This window comes from Plectropomus leopardus, chromosome 14 (assembly GCF_026936395.1).
Source record: "Plectropomus leopardus strain MGB_pleo_1.0 chromosome 14, ASM2693639v1, whole genome shotgun sequence".
Taxonomy (NCBI): Eukaryota; Metazoa; Chordata; class Actinopteri; order Perciformes; family Serranidae; genus Plectropomus; species Plectropomus leopardus.
The window spans coordinates 5,728,304-5,748,458 of record NC_142189.1 but is presented as its reverse complement, the minus strand read 5'-3'; the positions used below and the strand labels follow the sequence as shown (position 1 = coordinate 5,748,458).

Genomic DNA, 20,155 nt, shown 5'->3' with positions numbered 1-20,155 from the left:
AACAAACACACATGCTGGGACGGATGGTTAGAATTAGGAGAAGAAGGCACATAGTAAGGTGTCGAAGAAAATCCGTCACATACAGACAGGAAGCAAACACTGAGGTTGTTGGATCCATCCTGCCCCTTCTGCCCGCCGTATAGGGACCTTCATGCTCCTTAAAATCATGCACTTAAAGACGTCATATTGGGCTGTGGGTGATTTGATGGGCTTTTTGCACTGTTTTCTCACACTGTACATAGACTAAACAATCCAAAAAATCTTATCTACAGACCTTTTTAGGAGAACACAGCTTAGATTTTCTGATGTCTCCACAGGAAGTCCAGTTTGGTTCTACATGCAAGTGGCTCCCATCAGGAACGAGAACGACAAGGTGGTCTTGTTCCTCTGCACTTTTAAGGACATTACGCTCTTCAAGCAGCCTATTGAAGATGAAACCACTAAAGGTGAGTGTTTCACTGCGGCAGGCAGGTGCTGTTACTACGAGGAGCTTCTCAAAAGCATCTTCCCACAAATGACACACTGTTTTTTTTTTTAAGATTATTTTTGAGCTATGTGTGTTTTATTATTAGATAATTCACAGTAGAATTTTAAAAGGATGAAGACATGATGTGGGACCACAGGTCTTTGACGGATGTTCTGAGTACATGATGTGCAGCTTAGTGTACCGTGCCACCTAAGGAGATGATTTTCATGGTGTCTTTTTTAGTGCACAGTAAAGATTTACAGGAGAGGAGCAGTAACGGGGGATGACATATGACAAAATTTGTGAGTGGGAACCAAATGAGTACATGGCTGCATAATGTAATGCCAGTTGGCATCTGACGGGACGTAAAATTATGTTTCATCCTCCTCCACCAAACTCTTGTTCTTCTATCGTTGTCTCCCTCCCTGATGTTTTCAGTCTCTGGCTTTTTATTCTCCCCCTCCTTCTTTGTGTACTCTGTAATTTTTCTGGCCTGTTCTCCTCACTCTGTTTGATGTTATTCTCAGTCTTCACCTTTACCTTCCTCTCTGTCTTCATTTTCTCCTCTTGTTTTTTTCATCATCTTCTCCCTCTAGTTGTAGCTGTACTTTGGCATGCCAAAGTGCTAACATAGATAAGATAGTGAACATGGTTAGAAGCACAGCTGTGCCAAAGTATAACTGTGCAGAGCTACCAACATGGCTGTAGACTCAGACACACCAAACTAACATGGAAGAACTAGTGGTGACTGAGGTTGACTGTTGCATCGTGTCACGTCACCTTAGCCTTGGCCTAAAAGTTGCCCTAGAAGACACTGCAAAAACTACAGCCAACAGGCGTTAAGCTTGTACGTTCTGCACCTGCATAAGAGGAAATAACTCTTCATACCAGCAGGAGGCAGTACCCTGTATTTTTCATTTAAATGAGAAACTAGAGGACACACGGGATGAATGGTTAAGTTTTAATAACCATCATGGTTTTGACTCAACATTCACACAGGAATCAAACACCAGGCTCCCAGGTGAAAGTCCAGGGTTTGTTGGACCCATCCACCACCCTCCTGCTGGCCCTATAGGGTCCTTCCAACTATTTCCTCTGGCAGCGTTATCATACTGCTGTGAAAAGTAGGTTTTAGGGGTGGTATTGTGTGCTAAAATCACTGACAAAGTGGCATTATTTGATGACTTTGGAATGAGAAGGGTCTGACAAAACCCAGTGTTGAAAGACCAAACGATATTAACTGTGCGCTGGGGAACAATAACACAAACCATTACAAGAGCTAAATGGCTAAAAATATAATATAATATTATTATTAATAATAATAATAATAATAATAATAATAATAATAATAATAATAATAATGTTTTACCTAAAATAACAAGTTTATTTCAATCTCATACCTGTCTTGATTTCAGTTGTTTTTTTGCTTACCTCACTTCCTTATCTCTTCTTGTCACTGAGCTGAAATGCCAATCAGAGTGATTTCTCTCAACAACGGGCTCTGCAGACTTTGCCGGGGATTCAGCATGCCGAATCAGACGAAAAATCGCTGACAAGCGCTGACTGGACTTGACTAGTGTCAACAGTGTGGGATATACAGCAAAAACAACAATGACAGACGCTCACTGACAACGCAACATTGACCAACAGCCGACAGTCGGTCTGGTGTGTCAGGGCCCTTAGCCTCGTGCCTCAGTGGCTTTCCTCACCCTTCTCTTTATCTTCTCTTCTCTCAGCTTATTTTTCCTTTACATTCCTCTCTTGTCCTCCACCTCCTGTTTTATTTAGTGCATGCTCCTCTGGTTTTCTGTCTTCTTCTCTCACTCATTTTCCTCCTCCCTGATATTTTCATGCTCTGACTCTGTATCATCCCGTCCTTCTTTTTTCTTCTATTCTTGTTGGAACTCTTTACACTCCTGTCCTCAGTGCTCTTTATCTGCTCCTTTATCTTTTAATTTGTCTCACTTGTTGTCCTCCTCTCCCTCCTTCTTTCTAACCCCTTTTCTCTTTCTTCCTCCTTGTGCCCCTTCATCTTTTCCTCTTCCTCCTCCTTCTCACCCTTCTTCCTCTCCTGTCCTTTCTTTCCCACTGAGAAGTCTCTGAACATTTTTCCTCGCTGCAAATCTTTTTTTACTACACTCTTTATTTCATTCCAAGCCACAGCTGGATAAAAAAGAGCGAGTCAAGTCTTGTTTCCCTGCGATGTGGGAACGTCTCGAGCTGTCAGGTTGCGTTTGAGGAGGCTGGGATGCTGTCAGGAATCACAGGAGATGTGGGTGGCGGTGCTGTCCTCTGCACCCTGACTGATGCACAGTGTCAGCTTCTTGCCCCGGGAGTTGTTGTTGGCGCTGCTGAGCGGGTGTCTTTGCCCTTTGACAAGGATCCCTCACCCTTCACCCTTCCCCCCTTTCACGCACACACAAACAGTATGTAAACACGCGTGCTCACACGCAGTGAATTACCCCCCTCCATCGCCCCTGCTGCAGAGACCTGCTCAGAGTTGTTGCGCAGTTTGTTTATTCATTTATCATGTGTGCTCGCCGATACGTAAACAACATGGGCTCAACATGCACTTAGAGCTTGAGTGGACCTAACATTGTCACATCAGTGTGTTGACGTCTTTTTCAGTTAGCTGCTGCTTCTGCTGATGATGTGACAAACTTCAGATTTTCTTCTGTGATCCTCTGTGATTTGAAAAAACTACCAGAGGTCTGTCAGCCACAGTTAAGTCAAAGTAACAGCACAAAAGCCACTCCATGACCTTAAAGGTGCCTATATAAATTATCTAAAGGCTATGGTGCAAGGGCCTTTCAGGCCTGTTCAACTCCACTTTTGCAAGTTAAAGGGAGCATAATCTGAGTGCAAAGTGAGTTGCAAGGGGCAGAGGGGTTGTGGTTGGGTTGGGTTGGGTTAGTATTTAGTTAATCATAGGTGTGTTTTGGGTGTGCTAGAGTGTCCCTTTTTTTTTTTTTAAAGCTAGGCGCACCTGTAGTTGATGCTTTTTACATCAGCATATTCAGCAAATGCATCATTTTGCCGAGGGTAAAACAATAGGAGCAGTAATGTCGGTGCGGGAATTATTGTGGGATATTTCACTGCAGTTATAAACGTGACCAAGGAAACTTTACTTTTAGCTCCTAAAATAATCAGTGAAGTTAAGCTGCTCTTTGTGTGTAAATGTGCATAACATCTCTCTTAATGGGGAGTCAGACAGCAGCTCTGCTCTGCTCTCTGCTACGTTTACATTTTACTGCATGTCCTTTTATATCTTTCCTTATTAATGAGTCCATATCTCCCCCCTATTATAACACAGAAACCAATTCTGTGAGAAACACTGAAATAAATCAGAAATATTACTTTGTAAGCTTGCAACAAAACACGTTGCATTCATTCTTTTGGAATTACACGCTTTCACCTGTGTAATGTCACTATCTGAGGCTTACTTACCTTTTAGGCAGCAAATACATGCAGTCCAGTTGTTGTTTTCTTGGCAGTGAGCATCCACAAATTTGGGGAGGCTTCTGAAGAGGTTTTGAGATCCATTATCAGCAGGATTTCTCAAGAGTCACAGATTCTCAGTGGCACAGTTGCTTTCTGTTGCCTCAAAATAGGAAAACCCTAACAATGCACCTGACCGCACCTTATTTTAAGAACTACATGCCCATGGCTGCACAGATGAGTGCAGGCACATTTGCTACTTACACAATGTGGGCGCTGGGCATAAAAATGGCAACTGCATCGCTCTAAAACTGACTATGAGTGTTGCACTCTGCTCAAGGTGTAAGATAAGGTCCCAGATGTCTTGCAAATTCCCCTACATAAGCCTTATTTCTGCAACCAGTCATTTTGTGGTCAGTTTAAAAGGTCACATATTATTAAGAGTTGTTTCAATTCTCAGTGTGGCCCCTGATTCTTTTATTGTGAAATTCTCAGACAGTCTGAAATGAAATAGTGGTGAAAATGAAATATATACTGAGCTGTTAAACAGATGGCTCTTTATTGTTGTCATATACCCAGTAATGGAGAGACCTCTTAAAACGAAATCACGTTGGCAACAAGGCTGGTCTTTGCTGTTTGGGGTTTGACTGACATGCTACCTGTTATGTTGAATACACTCTGGTGTATGTCAGTACAGTACGGCTTTTTAGAGGCCGCAGTAAGGATGCATCGTTCGCCTGCTGTGTCACAGACCAGCGTATTGTGGGCTGCCGTTTAAACCACCCAGTGATCGGAGGGGTGGGAGAGGCTGCGTGGAAGGGAGATTTACTGCTGCAGGCACTGGCAGCTGAGTTCGCTCGTGCTGCAAACTTTCCTCTCAGCTTCTTCTCCGGCTGCTCCGCCGGCTCAGCACGCCACAGCACGTCAGCATCAGCTGAGTGGGAGAGAGATCTGCTAAAGATCTCAATCCTTGGCTTGAAATAGATTTTAAAAGTATGAAATGCACCCTGTGACCCTTTGTGTTCACGCCCCTGTTTTGCCCGAAAATTACTGATAATTTTACTATTCTTAATGTGCTTGGCATTCTGCACGGCTGTAAGCACGTTTATAGGTTTGCACGTGGAGTGAGTCAACGGGCAGTTTTCATCATAAAGAGGATACACTAAATCGTTTCCATCATCTTTCCTTGATTCAGATTTGACGGGAGCCTTTATTGATTTCAGAACATTTTAGATTGAATAAAATTTGTTGTGTGCATGCTAGAAGGAAAACAAAGAGGAGCAAAGCCAAACATGTGGCAGGAGCAAACGTGTGAATTGGAGCATTGCGGCAAATGAAAAACTGTTGATGAACATCATGTTGTTGTTTCCTTTCAGAGTGGCAGTGTCAACAGTTTGCTTTGTCAGCACCTGTAAAAGCTTCACAGATGGCAGTTGCCTCAGCCTCAGGCGAAACATCATTTCATGTCGACAGCTGATCAGAATGAGTGACGAGTGCTGTTGGAAAAACACCGGTGCCTCAGGCGTCGAGCCCAAAATATTTAACTTGCAAAATCTATGATTTTACTCAGTAGAGTTGTAGTTCAAAGATTGTTCCACACTGTATACACCAGAAAACTACTGAGTAGTTTTATGATGGAAGTCTTGAACCTGGTTATTGAGGATTAGATAGATTAGAAAATGATTTTGCCCTATTATTTTGCCACTTGAGCAGGCTGCAGGCCAGTGTTGCCCCCCAGAATTAGACCAACACTTAAGCTAGTCTTGGCACTTGGTTCATAGATCACTAGTTCACCCACCAGGGGGCTGTTTTATCACATTTTCAAGACAAATTTAGCAGCTTGCACCAATCAAAACAAACGCCCACACTTGCAACCCATTCAGCATCATGTGAGAGCCTCCTAGACTCATTCTGCATTTTTGAAATTTGATGCTGCTATAATTTGCTTGCAAATCAAATGTAAAATGGGCCTCTGGCTTGCTTGTTTTTTAGCCTGCTTTGGGCCAAGACATCTTTGGCTGCCTGTGACAGAACATTTCCATCAACAAGATGCATCAGACAGAGAGGCAGAAATTATTTGGTGAATGAATCTTTCCTTTTTGGCTTAAACCAAAAAACAGATCCATTGTCCAATTTAGTTCAAGTCCATCTAGGCTCCACTGTGACTTTTTACAATAGAAGTCATACTGAAAATTTCCCCCATTAAATCACACTCCACATTGGTAAGTTGTGGCTGGCCACCAACTAGAGGAAAAAAAATGATTTCATTTTCTGTGTATTCTCATCCCCTCACACGGAATACATTGCATTTTAAATGTTTTTTCCCGTGTTTAAAAAACTCTAATATTTGCACTAATTTTGTTGCAAAAAGGGGTATTAAATGGTAGCTACTGGTGATGCAACATAATATCATCACATCATCATTACCGGCAGATGGCATCAATCTGAAATGAACATTTCTGCCTAGAAGAAGGGGCTGATAAGGTGATATTTTAATTTCATGTCTTTAATTAGTTGAAATAGGTCTAATTTGCCCTGGTTGTGGTTACTGTCTGGGTAGGTTCAGAGGGAGCATCATATATGACTGCTAGGTTTGGATGGATTTTGCAGTTTTGTTGAAAATGCTTCATAAAAATAAATATGGCATGTTTTAGATGCAACCTTTGTTAAATGCATCTGGGCTGAAGCACTGATTGAGATCACGCAGGAACTCAGCCATCGTATCTTCGCCTGGTATCCTCCAGGTCAGAGGAACAACATGACCGAGGTAGTGAAAGGACGACTCAAAGAGATCTGCTGGATCTTTTAAGATCTTGATATGCAGAATGTCTCAAGGCAGCACTTCGGCCACCTGGTGTGCATTGAATAGCATGCATTTACAGTAGTTTTCTTATTTCACCCAGTGAACGTGTACATTTTGAAAAGCATTGTATTTTATGTCTGCCAGTGGGCCACTACGACGACAGACTTAATGTTCAATGCAATCATGTGGGAAAAATGTCTGCAGTTTTTGGTATTGGCAGCATTAATAGTCCAAAATGAATTGGAAAATACTGGCTTGTCTGCAAAAAATCAATACTGTGCAATCTTAGTAGCTACATTCCTAGTCACTGAATAAAATACTTGGCTAAGAATATTTTATCCCATATTGTATGTCAATGAATCAAAACAAATTGTACCAAACAGGTTCAAACGCAGCTTTAGATCCCAAACATCATTTTTGTTTAAAAAGAACAACACTGTTATCTCTCAGCAACACACTTGTAAATTAACATTTTGCATGCTGTGTTAATGTATCTGGACCTCACAGGTGTTGTGAAGTTAATTCAACCAAACATGTGTGCTCATGTGATAACCTCAGTGACACATTGAACTCTCTGACTCCCAAATATCCAAGCTTGATTTTTCCACTTCCACCCTGAACCACTAGATGTTAAAGAAAGCTGCTCAAAATGGGCAGTTTTTGCGTGCTGATCAGGTGTCCTACATGTGTCTGTCTGTCTCTTTGAGGACAATCCACTTTGTAAATTCAGTGCCAGCTGTCCTCGGTGTGGAACCACTGATCAAAATCTCATTTCAGAATTCACTTTGGTGGTGCGTGCACCAGATCTGCGTCCCTGTTATTTTTAGCACAGGCCTTTTCAATTTTTTTTTTCAAAATTTCCACTTACATTGTGCTCTAGTCTGATAAATCAGGCAGTGTTGCATTCCTGATGGGAACCGTAGCAGCAGCATTACTATCAATGGTCCTATTTACTCTGCAGTTTCACCTGGTGCTCTCTGTGAGGTTCTTTTGTCCTCCTGTGTCAGTATGTACAGTGGGAGCCTGTAGGCTGTCAGTATGTATTTACATGAGCGCCACCAAGACAAATTCCTCCATTTTTCTTCATGATGAAAGTGGCTCTGGCTTTACTTTTCAAGCCAATTGTTCGCTGTTATTTTCAAACACATCAGGGCATGGTACTCTATAATGCATGCACACAATTCAATGCAACCTCTGCTACTGTATAGGCAATATGGAGAAAGCACTTAAGACCTTTGCTTAAGTAAATGGAGCAATGCAGTGATGGATATATGCCAGTGCAAATAAAAGTCCTGCAGTCAAATTTCTGCTTCAGCAGAAGTGAACAAGCATTTGCAGTCAGCCTTTCTGCCTTAAAAATGAAGAAACAGCACTTCTACATTATATAAATGAAAAGTTGAATTTGCAGGCACAACAACAGATGCAGGGCTTTTACAAATAAATTTTCTTGGTCGGGTAATGTAATGTAACTTCTGTGAATTGCTTCTGTTACAGATGGGATTCAGGGAGTTTATTGGCTTCTCTGTTTGTTTTAGCCTGGACCAGATCAATATTTCAATGGTTTTATTACAGAGTAAAACAAGGTGAGCTACATGTATCAAGGCACGCTTGTTTAATACTTATACCTGAATTTATATATTTTTAAGTATTATAGACCTAAGGGTGCCCAAGACACAGTTTGGGGTCTTTCTTTAGGCATCTTTTTCTACAAATTCGGAACAAACGTCCACTTTACTCCACCACACTGACTAAATGATGAAGAAGTAAGAATTGGGTGGTCAAAGGTGAACTTCTCTGTGACGTCATTTGTTTCACTCGTGTGAACAAGACATCTCCTGAAAACCTCGAGGGATTTCCTTCAAATTTAGCACAAACTGCCTTTTCGAGTCAAGGAGGAACTGATTAGAATTTGGTTATCAAAGGTCACTGTGACCTTGTTACAGTCTCATTGTCCTGAACACAAAATCTTAAGAAGGCCTTGAGGGAATTTCCTAAAATTTGTCAAAATGTTCATTTGAATTGGATGGGATATTTCAAGAACATCTGGAGGGATTTCCGCAAAATTTGGCACATTTGAGTAAATGTTGATTAAATGTTGAACTGATTACCGATCGAATTCATGGATAGATTATGCAATAATTTGGTGAAGATTTTCAGTCATCCATGGTAGGGGAACTCTATGTGCTATATCGCAGACAACTGTTTCTTGAAAATGTTTTGCCTCTCATCCGTGCGGTGTTCTCAAAAAGTAAAGAAACTACTCGGATGAAAAGTGAATCATCCTCAAGAACCCCAAGCAAGTCCAGTTGCCTATGATATAGCACATAGAATATTTTACTCAGTGGACGCAATATGTGTTTCAACTTTTCTCTTGTTTAAATGTAAAATTCAAGTCTGTAAAATAACTAGTAACTACATCAGTCAGATAAAAGCTTTCGGGTAAAGAAAAATACCCTTTTTATGTGAAATTTAGCTCTGAAAACACTCAAAAGCTTCTCAAAATGTTAAGTCGTGTTAAGTTGCAGTAGTTTTGTTCTTAAGCATATCTCTTGAGAGCATGGAAACTTCCTCCCTCTCCCCATACATCTTATTTAAGAGACAGATATCTTCACAAAAAGCCCAGAGGCATCTAAAGCAATGCTTTCAGCAGCCAACAATATACTGTACAATATAAATTATGTTATACAAGATCTACTGCAGCAATTTTCCTCCAGGACAAAAACTGAAAAAAGCTCCACTTTGGGTAAGAGCACCTACACTTATTACCTACAGCGACATAGAGCCAATTTAATGTATTAGCATATAGAAAATCCCATAAAAGAAGTGCCTCTACAACCAAAGATGTATAGTAAGCTACACAAAAGCCAATACAGCAGTTTTCCTTGAGGGGAGTCGAGTGATTGCGACACGGAGTAACATATTCTGTTGATATTTATCCTATATGGGTCTCAGTGCAGCGCTGTGTGTGGTTTCTCTCACACTGCTGCACATAGGGGTGAATGGCTGAAATGAAAGGGCGGGTGTGTTCAGGCAGCTGGAGACCTGAGGGTTAAAAGCTATTTCAAAGTCCACTTTTTACTTGTAATGGTCCCTTCAAAGGGTCAGGTCGATCATGATGTGTGACTACTGTATGTGGTGTGCCTCTGTTGTGCTACTCTATGCCCTTTCAAACATTTGATTTTATTTTTAGAGCAGTACAGTAGGAGAACCCGTCCTCTGAAAACTGCTTGCCAGAAAATGACCACTACTGGACAGGCCTTTATTATTTTGGAAAGACAGACACTGAACAAGCAATAATGGTTTTTATATGATAATAAATTCTGGAGCGCAGATTTTGGTGATAAACAGTAATGGATGAAGCACAACTTTGGCTCAAACAGTAATTTTTCATAATGCTTGCTATGCATTCCCAATGCATTTATAATTAGCTTTAAGCAAGTAGCCCTTTTCAAAAACAGTATGATAAAATGCTTATAGGCCAGCAAAATATGAGTGTATTAATCACTGGCTTAAAGATGACAAATAAAAAGGTCACATGCAAGCTAAAATTACAAGAAAAATAGACTAAAATACAGGAATATTGTTCAGGAACACAATATATAACTGAGTATATACAGGTTCTGATCCAGAAGGCAACAATGTTACACTGAAATATAACGTATCTGTCTTTATAAAGCTTCAACACTTTGAATCCAGAACAAATTGGCCTGATTTCTTTCAAAAATATAAGAGGACAGAAAGCAACTTAACAAGATGTCACCAAAAATCAGCAAGATGTTAATAAAAGTTAAAAGGAAGTTATCTGGAAATCAACAAAGAAAAGGAAAAGAAAGAAAAAAAAGGAAATTAAAAGAAAAAAAATCAAGCAAATAACCTGCAAAATGCTAAAATCATAATAAAATAATTACTAAATAGAAAATGTATATCGTTTTCCATTTTGTTTTTTCTAGTTTTGGGCAATTTTCTTATAATTCTCTTTTTTTTCAGGTCATTTTTCTTGTCAACGTCACTAATTTCTTGCAATTTGTGAGACATTTCTTGACAAGTTGTCCATTGCCTTTTCTCCCCATTTTTTAAAAGAAGTCAACCAATTTGCTGAGAGTTCAAATGTTTAAATGCTTATGAAAGGCATTTGAAGGCAGCCCAAAAACCTGATGCTGATCCAGGTTTCAAAGGCTTCAGCAAGCTTCTTAATTTTAATTCCATCAGCAGCTCTGAATGACAGAGCGGTGAGTGTGTCTGCTCACAGACGATCTAGTGTTATTTTGACTGGCATTATCCTGCCATATGTGTCTTTACTTGATGGCAGCTGAGTATTTACTGACAGCTCACGACATTGGGTAGTTGATAATAAGTTGAAATCTTTCAGTAATACCATAAAGGAAATCGCATTTAAAGGACATCGTTTTAATTGCATTTAGAGCTTAGAGGCAGAACGCAACGCAATCATTTCAAGTGACATCTGATATTTTCATTATATTTTAATTATACTTCGCAACTTACTTAAAGTTTGTCATTATTATAAAAAAATAGAAAACTGCCAAAGAGTTATAGTAAAAAAGAGGTTTTTAATACTGCTGCCGCAAATGCCATTAATGGCTCAACTACTTTTATGCCAAAACTGACTCCACAGCTGTTTCCCCACACCAGTCATTCATCACACCTCTTCTATAAACATCTACAGTTAATCTCTCATTTTTAATATTTCAAATGTTTTTAACCTCTTCTTCATTTTCTTTTCCTTTTTTTGTTCCTTCTTGTCCTTGGCCTTATTTGTCTTCTTGTTCTTTCCGCTTGTTCTCCTTGTTTTTGTTCTTTATCGTCATCTTCTACTTCTGTGGTTTTTTCTTCTTCTACGTCCACCAGATTAAAACTGTGATTGTGACGTAAACACCACTTAAAGTTATTCAGTATGAGTTTATATAACTGGTGTAGCGTGAACCTTTTGACAGGTAGATCTGCACCCAAATTGATCCTTCTTTGACATTAAGCTGAACACTACTTTATGTAATTCATTGACTAGATAAGTTTCTTAAAGCCCAAATAAATGCCTAAATGCCCAAATGTACAGCGGAAATAAACATATTTACAGCCTGGTAAAAAGAAAACATTTTTGGTCTCTTTAGCTAATTTTAGCAGTCATGACAACTGTACAAGGGGTGTTTATTGTTTTACTTTTACTAGTAACTTACCTGCATGGATTTTATTAAGTCCCAAAGTTATGTATATTTAAAGGCGCAGCCTCATGAGCGACAGGCTGTCTGCCGATATTGTCCTCGGCTTCTCAGCCAGCCAGATAAGAGGTAAACGCACTAACCTCACTGTGACATGGCTCGAATGAATTGTCCATGGTTTGAAGATCAAATTGTACCCACAGACAGCAGCTCTCCCCCCTCAGCTCTCATATTCACAAGACAAACATATGCTAAATGTGTAGTTCTTGTGATATTGATCCCCTCAAGGAGAAATTCTCCTTCATCTCCTGCCTCTACACGAAGGTCAGAGCACATCAAACACCCTGCAGCTGGTGGAGATTCAGTCATGTTCAAGGACACTTTCTGCAGGGTGTTTGCCATGAAACCAGGGTTTGAGCTGCGTTCACATCACGCTTGGTTTATTGTAAATATAGACCACCAACTGGGAAAAACAGATCTTAACAGGCCTCTTGTGGCAAGTACAAATGGAAGCTGTGGGAATATTTTGAAACTCCAGTATGTCCCCATTGGAGTTGTGAACTGGGAACCGTATCAACAGTGGGTGCTGATTGTGTGCAGTTGACATGCATCCTAAAATCTTGTTAAGTTGTGATGAATGTGATCTAAGCTGGGTTTCATGTCTCACTCCTGCAGGATGGACCAAGTTTGCACGGCTGACACGGGCGCTCACCAACAACCGCAACCAGCTGCCGAAGCTGACACCCATAGACAAACATGAAGTCAGCCATAAACAGTCCAGACTGGCCGAGGTGAGCACGTGCAGACTTACACACACTGTACATGCTTAGTCGTATACACTTCATACATGATATCAAGGTCATTCTGTTCTTTGCTGTAGCGCTGAAGCAGTCTTCAAGATATATTACAGCCTCTGGAAACGTGGCTTTAAATAGTAAGAAAGCACTTATTATGTCAATGCTGAGTGTCTCATTAAGTTTCTACAGAAATCTGAGTGAAAGTAAATGTTCCCAAATATTAGAAAACAGCTCATTTTTAGGGTGTGTGGGTGTGGCAGATCACGTTTTGATTTGTTAACTGTCTCGTCTCCATGACAACCATGGAGCAAAGCAGAGTCGCCGTGGTGCGGCCCAATCTGTTCCAGCCCTCTGACTCTGGCTGCGTTCGTAAATCTGACGCTCTACACTAAAAAGAGAGAGCCGTTGTTCAAAGCCACGGAGCAATCAGTTTCTCCATGAATTCACAAACAGTTAAGATTATTACACATGCCCTCTGTCTGGCGCTTTGCTGCTTTGCCTCCCCACACAGAGTGCCCAGAGTGCGCTGTGACACTCCCAGAGTGCCGCGCTCTGGACGCCCAGTTTGTGCCAGAGTGCGCTCCCGCAATCAGAATGAGTCCAAACGCACCCCGTAAACTTTCAGAATCAGAAGATTTTCAAAGTAACACGTGTCCCTGTCATAGAATGGCGAGTTTACAAGATGCTTTGTTCTTGATATTACTTTAGACACAGTTAGCATAATGTAGCACATGCGACACAAGCTGAGATGCAAACATTTGTTATCGAAACTATGACTGCAATGATAAGTCACGACAGTGTAGGGTTAGCTTACTCTAGTGCCATGTTATTAACTTTATTCTTATTTTATTTCTTTCCCATTTGCCACATTCTAACGTTGATTTGTTTAACACTGGCAAAAACCAGGTAACACACACAAACACTGTGTGCTGCACATATAACGTTACATTACCACGTCTTTTTATATGCATGTAAAACCCTACATTATATATTAAGAACCTTTTTTATGTGGTTTTGGTTCCCAGAGGCTTTAAAAAACATGCATGCATGCATGTTTAATTTTTGTGGAAAAAAAGTATTATTGATAGCTGTAGTCCTGATGTCACTTCCTGTCTAGCCACTGAATGATTAGCTGCTTAATCTCAGTCTCCCATTGAGCACAAGTTTCATTTGCCTCTCCGAAAAGGTAAGAAGTAATCCTGGAGGTGACAAACATTTTACCAAAATTGTGCTTTTTTATTAAATGGGTACAAAAAAACAAAATAAATATTGATCTTAAGGAAAAGCCTCTTCAATACGCTAAAAAACTCAACAGCTAATCTGGGAGTTAGCGCTGCTGCAGGCCTGCACACACACAGCAAATACACCACTGTAGCAGCTCACTGCTCTTATCATTATTTCTGCACAGATAAATCCTCATATAAAACATTAAATGCTGCATTCAAAATATTTACTAATGCCAAGTTAAGGCAGCCACACAGATGCATGCATTAATAAACGGACACAGCCATGCAGGCACATTGTGCTCTGTCACACACAACCACGCCCTCAGTGCATCCATCCTACTCTGCCCTCCCTCCACTCACACGCACATGCCAACTTCCCTGGAACTGCAGATGTTTGACACAGCGAGCGGTGCTTTCTCTTCCCGGGAGCGCTGCGCTCCTGTGGACTGCGGGTGTCATTAATATTTCATGGTGGGCGTGGCGACAGAAGCAGGGTGCTGTGGGCACTCTGAATGATTGTGACTGCTGCTGGAAATTTAGAAAATGGATTTCGGGGTAGGGAGAAGATGGCTCGTGTTTTTCTTTTTGTGCCAGAGTGCACCCACCTGTTTTATTCATGAAGGTTTGAGTGAGGTGTATCGCCTTAATCAGAATCTGTTTGAGTTTCATTCCTGCTTAGCACATGAGGCGAGAAGCGGTGTGCATTTTTAGCAAAAATGTTACTTCCAGGGCTGTTTAAAGGGGATGAGTGATGAGAGGATGGAAAGTCAAAAAGGGGAGGAAGGGGGAGGATGAAATGGAAAAGCAGGAGAGATGCAGCGAAATGAGAGAGCAGGGGTAAAAAATCAAAGGGCAAAGAGGGGTCGGTGAATAAGAGAGGAAAGGGGAAGTAATGAATTAAATAAGGAAGTAAGATAAAATTATGTAGGGGGGAGGGAAGCGACGAGGAACAGGAGGGATGCAAACAGATGGATGTAATAAGGAAGGAAGGAAGGCAGAGTGGAAGGAGGGAAAGACGGGAGTGGTAACCTGCTGGAACTTGAGACTTCAAACATTTACTAGAAAGTCTGCATACAAACTGGAGGTTTGAGGTTTGGACGAAGTATTTGGGGGTGTGTGTAATGACAGATGTCCCATACTCAGGACTAAAAATCAAAATATCTTAGTTTCTGATGCCTCAATTTAGATAATTCATTTAAAAAGTCTGTCTTGTAGGTCCACCAACTTTATGGATATTCTTAAGGAGCAATATGTAAGATTTGAGAATAATTTTAGTTTAAAACATTCAAAAATGAACCCTATCAACAGAGGCTGAAGGAGTAACACCTTTGATGTTATGTCCAAGATGTCTGAGTACTGTACCGCAGAGATATTCACTGCTAAGCAGCCAGGGACGGCCGTTCCTCCTGTAATAATACATCCTGGCCTGATGTTTTTTTTACTGCTTATAAATGATGATAAAGGTGGGGGTTATACTTTAATGTTAGATCCCTTTCCTGTCAAGTTAGTGACTTTGAATTCCATATAGACTTCTTATAGGATGGAGGTTAAAAATGGCAAAGATTCTCATTTTAAAAAATACAGTGCATTTGCAGTATAGGACTATATCCATTAAATTTGACTTTAGTCACGCTGAAAAGTGGACTTTGTCTGAGGTGAGGTGTTTATTTTGGTCTTCAGGCACTTCTGAGTTATTCAGCACAGAGTTTGGAAATAAATCTGTATTTCTCAGTTGTAAATATGACTTGGATATTGATGCGAAGAATATTTACCAAACAAAAACTCACTGTTATGATAACTCCACTATAATCACAGCTTAAAGTGGGATGTTCTGAGGCTTATGGGAAATATTGAGAGAGCCACACAACATGCTTTGGAGTGAGCCGTTCCAAAGTTGGATTTTTGGTGATCTGCATTATTATAAAAGTCAAGGCGATTAAGAATATATGTTTTTCTTACTTCTAGAACAGAAGGTGAAGTTTAATTTTGGCTCTTTGAAAGGGAAGGCATGTTGTGTAGGAAGGAGGGGAAGATTGGGGTGGGGAGGAGTTAGAGATAATAAGTTAGGAAAGGAAGGAGAAGAGAGGGAGGTTGTGTAAAGTAAAGAAGGACAGAAGGATGTAAGAGAAAGAAATGTGGAGGGAAGGAAGAGGAGAATGTAAAGACAAGAAAGCAGAGATGTTGGCAGGAAGGAGAAAAAGGCAAAATAAGTTACAAGCTAAAACTCAGCTTGGCGCTGGATGGGAGAGGGTTGCGTAACGTCCTGAGTGCGCTCAATAGATATCGCAGGTGATGCATATGCTCCGCAGCCTGAAAGGCACAGCTGGCGTCTTCTGTCGAGGACACTGTCGAGTGTCACATAAGCAGAGTTTTCTTCCCCCCACAAAGCTGCTGGGCTGCTAATTGGCAGTCTAATTTTTGAACGGCGGCGCAGCTCTTGACCGCGGGCTGTTTAATTGGCAGCTCTGGTGATGAGGAGTAGATGAGATGCGGCTCCTCCGTTATGAAGTTGGCTCTTGATCCTCAGCTCTGCCGGCCCGCCCTGTTACTTAACATCACACTGAGTCCCACTGTGAGGATAAATGGGGCTAACTGAGGCTAACTCCTCAGACTGTGATGAAAATATACTGCTGTTTATTGGTATTTGTGGTTATAACTTTGTCATATTGATAGATTTACTCCCATTAATACTAGGCCTATTATAGTTAACTTCTGTAATTGTACTAGTGGTAGCATTAGAAGTGATGTAAGCAGTACTAAAGAAGTATGTGTGGTTGTGGCAACAGTGGTATGCAGCATTAGAAATGCAAGACGCTGTGGTGGCACCAAAGGAGCAGCAGTACAAGTGTGAAAGTGAGTGGCAGTAGTGCAATTACTATCACTCAACAGCAGTCCCACCTGATGTTGTTGTTATACGACAGTTTTACAAGCACCATTAATTTGTTAACAGCAATGACTGCATTTAAAGATGGATAACTCATCTCCACTTCCTCCCACTGTACAAAAATGAAGCCAAAATTTTGTGGATATGGCCGTGAATGCGTCATGAACATAACTGTTGTTATTTCATGAAGAAATAGAGCGCTCTGTGGCTTTCGAACAACAGCTCTCTCATTTTAACTTAGAGCATCAGATTTCATTTATGAGTGCAGCCAGAGGGCTGGAACAGATAGGGCTGTATCACGCTTTGCTTCGTGGTTGTCGTGGAGACGATAGACAGTTGACAAAAGTATGATCCAAGGAGGTGTCGATCAAAACGTGATCTGCCACACCCACACAGTCTTGAGAAATGCTATTATCCTCAAAACGAGCTGCTTTGAACTGGGTTTTCTAATAATTGTGAACATTTATTTTTGATTTTTGTATATACTGTTTCAAGCCACGTTTCCAGAGGCTTTCAATGATTAGCAGTAGCATTAAGTACAAGTAGCAGTATTAGCAGTAGTCGTAGAAGTAGAAGTTGTAGTAGTAGCAGAAGTACAAATTCACGTAGTTATAGGAGATGTAGTAGCAATAGTGATAAACGAAATGGCATCAATACAAGTACTAACAGTGGCTACATCAGAAGTAGTTGTAGTAGTAGCAGTTTGTTGAGGTAGCCAGTATAAGTAGCAAAAAATAAATAAAAAAGTATTACAAATAATACTATAATTAGTATCGATACTGATAGTTAATGGGGCAGGATGTTTTTTTTAATTGTAGTTGTAGATTTAGCTGCTATATTGATTACAGTAGCAGCGATAGCTTCATTATTATCAGCATCATCAGTACTACTAGCAGTAGGCAGTAACTCGGTTGCAGAAGTGTGAATAACTGCAGTTGCACTAAAATGTATCCTCATTATTATAATTATTGTATAAGTAGTAATTGTGTAACAGCAATATCACCACTTGAACTAGTTATTAAAGTTGCATATAAAGTACCTCTCAGTATACTGTAGCTGTTTTAAATATATTTTAGTGTTGTTTTTCTTTTGAATAGCTGGAAGTGCTTAAATGAGTATGATTTATAATCATGTATAATGTATTTGGGGCTGCAGGAGATAGTACAGTTCATCTCTTTAGCAGCTGGATACAAACAGAATAATATGCAGTTTAGTGTAAAATGAGTTGAACGGCTGATGTGTGATCTGTGTGTGGCCTGCAGAGCAAATCAAAGTGCTGTGTGTTGGATTTAATGCAGTCTGTGTTATGCAGAGGAGGCCGAGCTCAGCAGGAGTTATCATCACTGCACTGCAAAGTGTAATGACCGGTTATTTTTTTTCTCTTTTCGGTCAACTCTTCGGTCCTTCTCATCTGATTTTCTGTTTGTCATTTCTGTCTCATTTCAAGCCAGATTTATTCATTATGCAGTTTTGTCACAGGGAGCTTTACGCAGCAACAGAAGAGACGAATGCAGATGAAAACAGAAGAGAAAAACATCTCAAATTTTAATATACTTTTCTGGCATCATTTTCCCCTCTCTCTACACACACACCTAACCACAGAAGGTAATAATGACTAGACAGAGAAATAAAGTAGGTTTTGGATTACTTTTTCCTTAATTGCTTTCATCTATTTTAGTAATTTAATCTCTTTCTTCTTTGTTTTTTCTTTTTCGTGTCTTGCCTTTTTTTTCAAAACACTTGAAAAGTGCACTTACATGCCAAAATTGTTTCTCAAGCTTCTGTTACAAATATAACTGACTATTAGAAATATAATTGACAGAATGAATCAAACTCTTCTCCATGTACATCACTGAAGTAAGTGTGAAAAAAATCAATAAATCAGTTTTGTTATCTCTGTATAGAGTGAAAACTGGGCAAGAAATCATGATAAATGAAACAAGATGAAATAGTTTAAATTGTTGAGTCTTGAAGATGAGTGAAAGCATTCGAAATAGAATTTGTTAAAAAAAAATGCTTTGTTTCTTGTTGAACATCTTTATATGTGTGAAATGTATACGTTTTTTAAAAGAAGATACAGGAATGGTCGGTTTGTTATAGACGACCTGGTGATAATTTATTTTTTAATTTAATTTTTTAAAGATGTTTATTTTATCTCTCCCCATCTTTGAAAACAGGAAAAATGTTTTTCTTTAATTTGTGAAAACAGGTGAAAAATAAATAGATATATTTTAAGAATAATTTGTAAAAAGTATCAGCTGTTTTCACATATTTTAAAGAAGGACCAGCATTATGAAAAAAAAATCCTTTTTTTTTATACATAAAAATAGTAATAACAATAATTATAAAACAAAACCCTCAAAGTGACCACAAGGGCTCATGTGACTGGTTGATATTTTGTATAAGTTTTTTAAAAAGTTTTTGTTAATATTTTTACTGGTTTAATTTTAGTTCTTGGGGAAAAACTTTGCTCAAGACTCTCATTATATATTATGTATTAAAATACATGTATACACATCATACATTTGTATTCATACATTTTACAATTAAATATCTATACAATATAATAATATCTAATAATTTACTGTAGTGTATATACACAGTAAAAATGAAATGAAAGTAAAAGTTGAAAAAACTGAAACAGTTTCAAAAGAGCAGGGTACAGTTTTACAAATTACAATTAATATATTCAACAAACTACATGAAAATACATTAAATAAGGTAAACATGAAAAGGTAAATAAAATTAGATTAAAAGTTGGCAGGATTGAACCGTTACACCGAGACGACTCTAGTGAGTCTTTGATGCTGAATTCAGTCGGTGGACACTCTGACTCTTAATTTTAATTATTTTTTAATGCATATTAATAATGTTTTTTTTTTAAATTAACTCTGGGGACAAAAGTGGTAAAAGGGAACATAATAAACAGTTTTCCTGAGTAGACTATTCGTCTGTGTCTCCAGGTTTTGCAGCTTAACTCCGACATCCTCCCTCAGTACAAGCAGGAGGCCCCCAAGACGCCTCCCCACATCATCCTCCACTACTGTACCTTCAAGACCACCTGGGACTGGGTCATCCTCATCCTCACCTTCTACACGGCCATCATGGTGCCCTACAACGTCTCCTTCAAGACCAAGCAGAACAACATCGTGTGGCTGGTGCTGGACAGCGTGGTGGACGTCATCTTTCTGGTGGACATTGTCCTCAACTTTCACACCACCTTCGTGGGGCCCGGCGGAGAGGTCATCTCCGACCCCAAGCTCATCCGCATGAACTACCTTAAGACCTGGTTTGTCATCGACCTGCTGTCCTGCCTGCCGTATGACATCATCAATGCCTTCGAGAACGTGGATGAGGTACGCTTTGT

At 39.8% G+C, this 20,155-nt stretch overlaps 1 protein-coding gene across 4 annotated transcripts in view; it reads left to right on the top strand.

Moving 5' to 3' along the window:
• The window catches only part of kcnh5b (potassium voltage-gated channel, subfamily H (eag-related), member 5b), a 187,471-nt gene that overhangs the window by 40,205 nt on the left and 127,111 nt on the right, over nucleotides 1–20,155 (top strand). For all 4 annotated transcript variants that reach the window (XM_088087523.1, XM_088087522.1, XM_088087521.1 and 1 more), the window contains 3 exons: nucleotides 318–446; nucleotides 12,557–12,672; nucleotides 19,752–20,144. In XM_088087523.1, coding sequence (XP_087943649.1) covers nucleotides 318–446; nucleotides 12,557–12,672; nucleotides 19,752–20,144 — 638 coding nt within the window. The remainder of the gene's footprint in view (nucleotides 1–317; nucleotides 447–12,556; nucleotides 12,673–19,751; nucleotides 20,145–20,155) is intronic.